Source organism: Giraffa tippelskirchi, chromosome 14 (genome assembly GCF_054371585.1).
Source record: "Giraffa tippelskirchi isolate mGirTip1 chromosome 14, T2T-mGirTip1v1.2.pri, whole genome shotgun sequence".
Classification (NCBI taxonomy): domain Eukaryota; kingdom Metazoa; phylum Chordata; class Mammalia; order Artiodactyla; family Giraffidae; genus Giraffa; species Giraffa tippelskirchi.
In genome coordinates this window covers 47,943,781-47,951,358 of record NC_137288.1, presented here as the reverse complement: position 1 = coordinate 47,951,358, position 7,578 = coordinate 47,943,781, and the positions used below count along the sequence as shown (strand labels likewise).

General features: G+C 47.4%; 1 protein-coding gene and 1 long non-coding RNA gene across 34 annotated transcripts in view; one reads left to right on the top strand and one right to left on the bottom strand.

Annotated features, from left to right (window-relative positions):
* The first annotated feature begins 583 nt into the window (after window positions 1–583).
* ENOSF1 (enolase superfamily member 1) overlaps window positions 584–7,578 on the top strand; it is a 21,256-nt gene continuing 14,261 nt past the window's right edge. For 12 of the 33 annotated variants that reach the window (XM_081561840.1, XM_081561855.1, XM_081561838.1 and 9 more), the window contains exons 1-2: window positions 1,055–1,193; window positions 3,692–3,800. Coding sequence is in view for 5 of the 33 variants with exons in the window: in XM_081561838.1 (XP_081417964.1) it covers window positions 1,110–1,193; window positions 3,692–3,800 (193 nt within the window). In the remaining 28 variants the exon portion in view is untranslated. Of the gene's footprint in view, window positions 766–1,054; window positions 1,194–3,663; window positions 3,801–4,163; window positions 4,303–7,326; window positions 7,400–7,578 lie in introns of those variants that run through there. The other 21 variants (XM_081561841.1, XM_081561856.1, XM_081561868.1 and 18 more) reach the window with 13 other exon arrangements.
* Window positions 1,707–3,575, bottom strand: LOC145534429 (uncharacterized). The gene is made up of 3 exons (XR_014074582.1): window positions 3,302–3,575; window positions 2,170–2,295; window positions 1,707–1,893 (listed from the first exon to the last, which is right to left on the bottom strand). It is a non-coding gene; the product is annotated as an uncharacterized LOC145534429 (long non-coding RNA).

The window sequence follows — 7,578 nt, the reverse complement described above, 5'->3', positions numbered from 1 at the left end:
CCATCTCAGTCTTTAGCCAGAGGAATTTATCCGGCAGGGTTCTGTGTGTATACATCCTTGAGCAGTAGATATGACCTGGAGATCCCTGGAAACATCCCTGCCATACCCACAGGAACATTTATTAATGAAAAAATATATCTGTATAGCACTGCTTCCCAAACAGTCGTCAAAACAGTCCCTAGAAGTAGGAACTGAAAGATGGCGTGCTGTACGCAAGACAAGGGGTTAAGTGCACCATCGGTAAAATGGTATAAAAACTTGACATGTGTGCACACTGCGGTGTCTATGTTGGGCGTGGGGGGCTGTCGGTAGCCCTTACCATGTTAGAGGGATCCTATAACTCTGAACTCCACAATTCCTGCCACCCAGAGGACAGAGCCTTGAGTTGGCAGCTAGTACACTTGGCCGCTTATCTAGCTGTGTGGCCTCGGGCTAGTCTCTTAAATTACTTAATCTCTCTGAGTCCCATTTCTTCAGTAAAATGGACAATACCTGCCTAGCTTGCAGGGCTGGGTAGATAAGGGGTCCTGTATTTAAAGCTTTCTGCATCAGCAAGGATGTAATAAATGGTGACCCGCCTCTTAGTTTATCAGATGGCAAACAGGCTGAGGTCATTTCAAGACTCTGAGGATTTTCTGGCCCAAGGCTATCCTGGCTGCGCCAGCCTTGATGGACTAAAGTCCAGAACGGAGCTGGTCCGAATCTGCTGCGAGGCGATCGCACTCTGAACCGACCGGGTTTCTTCCTCTCGGGGCGCCGCTCCGGGTAAGGTCACATGACAATTTCTAGTCTGGGCGGAGCAGGGTCCTGGGAGGAGGAGGGACGGGAGAGGGGAGAGGGCGCGGGGCGGGTGGAGACCCCGAGCCAGTCCGCCTTGGGGAACAGCGCCCCCGGTTTGGGGCGGAAACTTGGCGCGGAAAACGTGTGAGTCAGGGGACCCTTAGCGGGGCCGGCCCCTCCAGTCCCACCAAGCTTGACAATTTCCCCGAGTTCTCGAGCGCGGCCACGCCCCTGGCCGCGGGGCCAATCAGCGCCGGCTCCGCGCCCCTCCCTCTCCGCGAGCCCCGCGTCCGGTCCCCAAAGTTGGTGGCACCTCGGCGCGCGTGGGCATGGTGCACGGCAGGGTCTCCCGGCTCTCGGTCCACGACGTGCGCTTCCCCACGTCGCTCGGGGGCCACGGCTCGGACGCCATGGTAAGCGCTGTCCGTCTCGGTGCCCTCCTGCCCCGCCGACGCTAGGGCCCCTTAGGAGCGGGGCTCCCGGAGGGGACCCCTTGGAAGGTTCCTACCTTTGGAACCGTTCCTTTTGTAAGTGGAGAGGCCAAAAAGTGGAGTGAAGGTATCTAGAGACTCTCCATCCTCCTAGGATTTTTTCTTTTTCTTAATGTTCCTTTCTTTGCTGGCATTTAGTATTTCCTGTTTTTATATGTATGATTCACATTCTGTTGGAAATGTGAATCGTATTTGCAAAACGATGTTGTTGGGGCACCCCCAGTGAAGCCCTAAAACAGAGCGCGAGCTCCTCCACCGTGATGGAGCCCAGGAAACCCCGCGCGAGGTGTTTCAGGTGGTGATCCCTGCCTCCCCCCACAACTTGCTGTGTGGCCAGGAGAAGGCCCTAACTTTCTGGACCTCTTGGGCCCATCTGTGAAAAGGAGTCGCAGTCTGGCTAGAAAACCAGATGAACAAACTCACAGCAGTTGGGTCATGTGAAAGGGGCTCTCATGTTTGTTGTTCAGTCGCTCAGTCGTGTCCGGCTCTTGGTGACCCTATGGACTGCAGCATACCAGACTTCCCTGTCCTTCACGATCTCCTAAAGTTTGCTCGAAGTCCTGTCCATTGAGTCCGTGATGCCATGATGTTCGCGGAAAACATGAGTATAGCGGATGTGTCTCTGTGAAGAGTTAGGTAGATGTCAGCCTTTGGAGATGCAGTCAAGTGAGCCCTGAAAGGTGTTTTTGTTCCCTGAGAGTGTTAGCAGGGTGCTCCACACCCACAACTCCTGCAGTGGCTCCTAAATATAAGTCCTGCCCAGTCCTCCAGTCCTGCCCGCCTTGGATGTCAGTGCTCCTCCCCCCAACCCCACGCCCACTCACCATTGGCCACACTGGAAAAACATTTTCCTGTATGTAATGAATGTGGGAAGAATCCATGTTAGGGCAGTGGTTACCTGTTACTGGTGGGGAGTTGAAGGGGATTGGTACCCGAGGACTTCGATTCACACTGTAATGTTTGCCTCTTGAACGTGGAGGGCACACTGTGTATGTTCATTACATTCCGTGTTCTCTCTGTGCACCTGAAAAGGCCTCCTGTTAAAAAGTGCTCAAGTGATTTAAAAGAATGTCCTTTATTCTGAGGTTAGGTTATTCCTGATTTTCAAAACCCTTATGTGTCCTTTCTCATATGATGTTATGAGGTGAAAGTCACTCAGTCATGTCTGACTCTTTGCAACCCCCTGGGCTATGCTACTATCCATGGAATTCTCCAGGCCAGAATACTGGAGTGGGTAGCCTTTCCCTTCTCTAGGGGATCTTCCCAACCCAGGGAAGAAGTCTGTGTCAGACTACACAGAGAAGGCTGTCAGTAGGTGTGGCTGTAATTACTGCTTGCTGATGAACTGAAACCTTGATTTTCCTCTTTGAATTTGTAAAGTGTTAAGGTTGCTGGCTTACTGTAGAATAAGAAATGGAATTTGTCTCTGGCCTGAGTGGTTTAGGACCTCTGGGTCAGGAGAGATTATATCTGACAGCTGCACTGCAAGCTCATAAATGCTTATGTATATTAGCTCCTAGAGATGTGCTGTGTGTTGTGTGCTCATTCCCAAGTGCCTCCATTTTTATTTTATTTATTTTTGGGGCTGCCCCATGGCACAGGGATCTTAGTCCCCCGACCAGGGATCAAACTTATGCCCTCTGCAGCAGAAGTGCAGAGTCCTAACCACTGGACCACCAGGGAAGTCCCCCTAAGTGCCTTCTTACTAGAAAGTCTGCATGGCAGTTCTCAGCAGTACGGCCATGACTTTCAGGATTGCCCCCACCCCATCCATCCCTGCCACCCAGCCCTCACCACAAGCTGGATTCAGCAGTTCAGTTCCGTCAGCACTTGCCAGCACAGCAAGCCTTCCTGGTCACAAGTAGGATATTTTCCCAAAGGAGCCCTGAAACTGTTCCCCATACTTGTTCTAGCAAAGGGTTCCAACGATTTTGTGTGTGTGTGTGTATGTTAGTCACTCACTTGTGTCCAACTCTTTACGACCCCATGGACTTAGCCCACCAGGCTCCTCTGTCCTTGGAATTTCTTACCAGCCTTTTAAGAAATGTGGACCACTCAGGCCTTCGATGTTCCAGGCGCTCACCAAGGTTTCAGAGAGCCCAGCTCCAGCCGAGCCTACCACCTCCCAGCAATACCTTTTTTTCTTTTCCGTTGTAGTTTATTACACAATACTAAATATAATTCCCTCTGCTATACAGAGATCTCATTCCTGGGTCTTCCCTCTCACTCCAAGTCCCTCTGCCATCCTCCAGGAAGACATTCCTTTTGTCCATTCAGAACTCCTGTGTTTGCTTTGGGGATCATGAACAGTTTCCTCCAATGGGAGCTCTTACTGCATCTTCTGCTCTTCTGTGACATCATTCCTGGATTTATTCGGGGATTTCTCACATTTGCGGGTTCGGGGGGCATTTCCCCTGCAGCACACAGACCCTGACTACTCAGCAGCCTATGTTATCTTGGAGACGGATGCGGAAGACGGACTCAAGGGCTATGGAATCACCTTCACTTTGGGAAGAGGCACTGAAGTTGGTGAGTTGGGCATCTCTTGAGACCCTAGGATGCTTTCATTTCACTAACATTCCAGTTCTGACCTCATTTGCCTCCATATTTTGCTTGCCGTGAGTAAAAACAATGTTTGATGGTTTGCTTATTTCACTGGAAGAAATTTTTTAAATAGCAGAATTTGGCTTCTCTCAGGCACATCCTTGAAGCTCAGCCCATCTCTCTCTCTGCCGAGCTAGGAGGACCTGAACTGGGTGAGCAGCTGAAGGGCTTGAGAGGGGAGACATGTGTTCATGGAACAAGGCTTATTGTCGTGCACACAGAGAGTTTACTTGCTTTTGTGAATCCTCCACACGGAGTCGGTTTCAAATTCACTGCCCTTCTTTGCAGCAAAGGCCGTAGGTCCACGAGTCCGTCTTTCTTTTCTCAGAGCTGGATGAGGGCTCAGTCATGGTCTTGAGCCTCTACATTTTTGGAGACAAGGAAACAGGCCCAGACAGCTGTTCAGCTAGTCCTGCAGAACATTTAAGTACAAATTATTTTCTTTTTGTTGTTTTAAAGCATAATTTGGTTTATGCATGCACAAAGAACAAAATTCAATATGTACCAAAAGAAGACCTCTCTGCCAGATCAATTTCACTGAGTCATTAGGGGCTGAAACAAGGAAATAGATTCTCTGACTTGGGTGGTGACTTGACTCTCCTCTCATGGATATTTGCACTGTCAACGCTCTCCTAGTTATAGAATAGTTTTGACCCATTGAATGATTTTAATATCATCAAGCAGATGTGTGTGTGTGTGTGTAGGAGAAGGGAACCTTTCTTGAATGTTCTATGGATGCCATGAAGCTGTCCCCAACCCCTCCCAGGGTTGCCATCCAGTCATCCATCAGCCTGTCCTTCCATGGATGCCTCCTGTGTGCCCCTGAGTGTTACATGCTCTGCCAGGCACTGCAGAAATGACTTTACGAGGAGAGAGAAAGGGGACAGAGTCCCATGTACAAGGAACAGGAATGCATGAACTTCGCAGGGAGATAGGCGTACAAAAAACGATAGTGCAGTATGAGAAGGACCATTTGTTTTAAAGTGAGTATGAGCTACATGGAAACTGTACAGGAGGGTCAGGACAGCTTCAGAGCAACGGTGAGGCTTTGTGATGAGCCTTGAAGGGTAACCAGGAATTGGCCAGGCAGATGGAGGCACCTGGGCACTGATTCCCAGACTCCCACCCCCTAAGTTAACCATTTACTGTTGATGTTTCCCCAGACAGTGACCACTGACCCCTGCAGGCTGGAGAGCTATGTTTCAGCTTCTCCTGCAATTTTAATTCTCTGGTGTAGGTTGAGCACTTTATGAAGCTCTAACCATACACGGCAGCCCCCAAAGTTTATGCCAAACTCAGCAAGCTTACAAGAGGCGTTCTAGAACAAGCCTTCAGAACCACTGTAACAGCCAGGACTTGGAACTGTGCTCGCTCGGGCCCGCCGTGAAGGGCCTGTGTTTCCTGGTACAGGTGTGCTGCTGAGTTCACGGGGTGGGGGCCTCCCGTACTCCTCTCCACCCCCACTGTCCCTATGGACACCTCCGGCAGGAGAAATCAATTCCCATCTCTCTGTGCCTGGAACAAATGGCTGTTTTGTGGTGACGGAGTTGGCTTCCGCCTGTTTCAGACCACAGCATGACAGAACCATTTTAATTGTAACCTTGCTGCGTTTTTCAGGTGACTCACTGCCATCTCACTGAACCATTACATGGTGTTCGAATTAAAGTTGAAAAAAATTCCATTAGCTCATCATGGTTCTTCTGCAGCCTTTATCAGCTTACTTGACTAATCATTCTTTTATAACCTAAGAAAACAGTGCTTTCATTACCGTGAAGAGAGGGCCTGTATGTGAGAGAGAGGGGGAGGTTATGCTTGATTTTTTTTTTTTAATGTATAGATGAGACCAATATAGTTTTTGTATAGGAAAGAAAAACAGATGAAAAAAGTGGAATTTTTAAAGAGACTAAATAGCCATAAGGATTCCTGGCAGCTTGAGAGCTCAGACCCGTGTTCTCTGTAGCCTTTCTGACTCATCCCTCCCGGGCAGGAGGATCCCAGAAAGTTTCAGGCAGATGTAGTCACAGGAGGGAGCCCTGGCTTCAGTCAGCAGTAAGCTGCCTTCAAGGCCTAAGTTTCTCCAGCCAGATTTCCCACCCATCTTTTCAGGCACTCACAACTGACGTGGCCTGTTCACGCTGGAGTCAGACTGACTGCGACCCCATGGACTGTAGCCCACCAGGCTCCTCTGTCCATGGGGGTTTCCAGGCAAGAATACTGGAGTGGGTTGCCATTCCCTTCTCCAGGGATTGAACCTGCGTCTTCTGCATTGCAGGTGGTTTCTTTACCATCTGAGCCACCAGGGAAGCCTGGAGTCAGATCACCACAACCCAGATTTCTATGGAAGCCACCAGATTTTAGTAAACTTCTTACAGTGGACTCAGTCTGAGGGAGGAGAATCCACATCCTCTCGATGAATGTATTAGTGTTGTTTATGCTTATGTTGGAGCCAAAAATGATGGGCTTATCCTCAAGGTTCGTTAAATGCATTTGCTCTGTGACACAAACCAGTCTGTGGTGTAACCCTCTCCTTAGTGAGACAGAGGTTTGATGTAGGTATTGATACAGGTCTCTCTGAGCTGCCGACTTACTCTTCACGTCTCTAATCTAAGAGCACCAACCACCAAGGGCTGAGGGGGGCTCTGTCTTCTCAGAGCTCAAGGGGGTAAATGTCTGAACTGGAATCATTCCGCATCCTAATAACAAGAGCCCTAGAGAACACAGAAGGTGTGGGGATCAGCCCCAAATACTCAGTATGAGCATCATCTGAGGGCTGTGTCACGCAGCGGCCAGGCATATCCCGTGATCATGTTCAAATACTTTCAAAACGTCTTTCTCCTAAGGTCTGTCTAAAGTAAAACTGTCTCTGGGACTACCCTATGAAGTTATGTGAGAATTTTAATATTGAAGCAACAGCTATTCCAAACAACAAATCAATCAACATTTTTTTATAATAAATTCATTGCTTTGGGGATAAGTTGATTATTCTGGCCATTTAAACATAGACTGAGAGTGTTTAATAGACTGAGCAAACGATAGAAGGGTCTTTGCAGACAGTTTTTTTGTTTTTTTTTTTACTGATTCTTCATCTGAAACAACACTAGAAACTGTTATTAAAGTAGAATACCAAAAATAAGTAATTGATGGTAATGCTGACCCAAATGAAGGTTAACCTTCAAATTAGTTTAAAGTTCATGAAGTTTTTTCATATACTTTAACATTTTACATGTAAATATTAAGCTAATTGCAAATTCATCTTTAATATAGTTATATTGTGAATTCAAGATATCTTCTATACTTGACAATGATGGAAAGACATTTCTAAAAATTCTATAAATCAGTCTTCTTATTCCTTGGGAACAATGAAATAGCAAGATTTTGTTTTGCAGCTGACATATGGACAGTTTACAAAGTGAATAGGAAAATGATTTGGGAACATTCTTTAAACTTTCAGGTCTATGGTTCTTTTCATGTGGCAACCAATCAAAATGGATTTGCTCTATTCAGAAATTAAGCTCAGAATACAGGTGAGCAACTATTCTGTTTATTAGTTATAACAACCACAGATGACATATTTGAGGCAATTTTTAAAGGCTTGTACCTTTTATATTTAAAATTATCTTCATAAAATCCTCACTTTAGTTTGCGGTACTTGCATGTCTTAATTTATTCACACCAACACTAAACAAGAATTGTATCCTCTTTC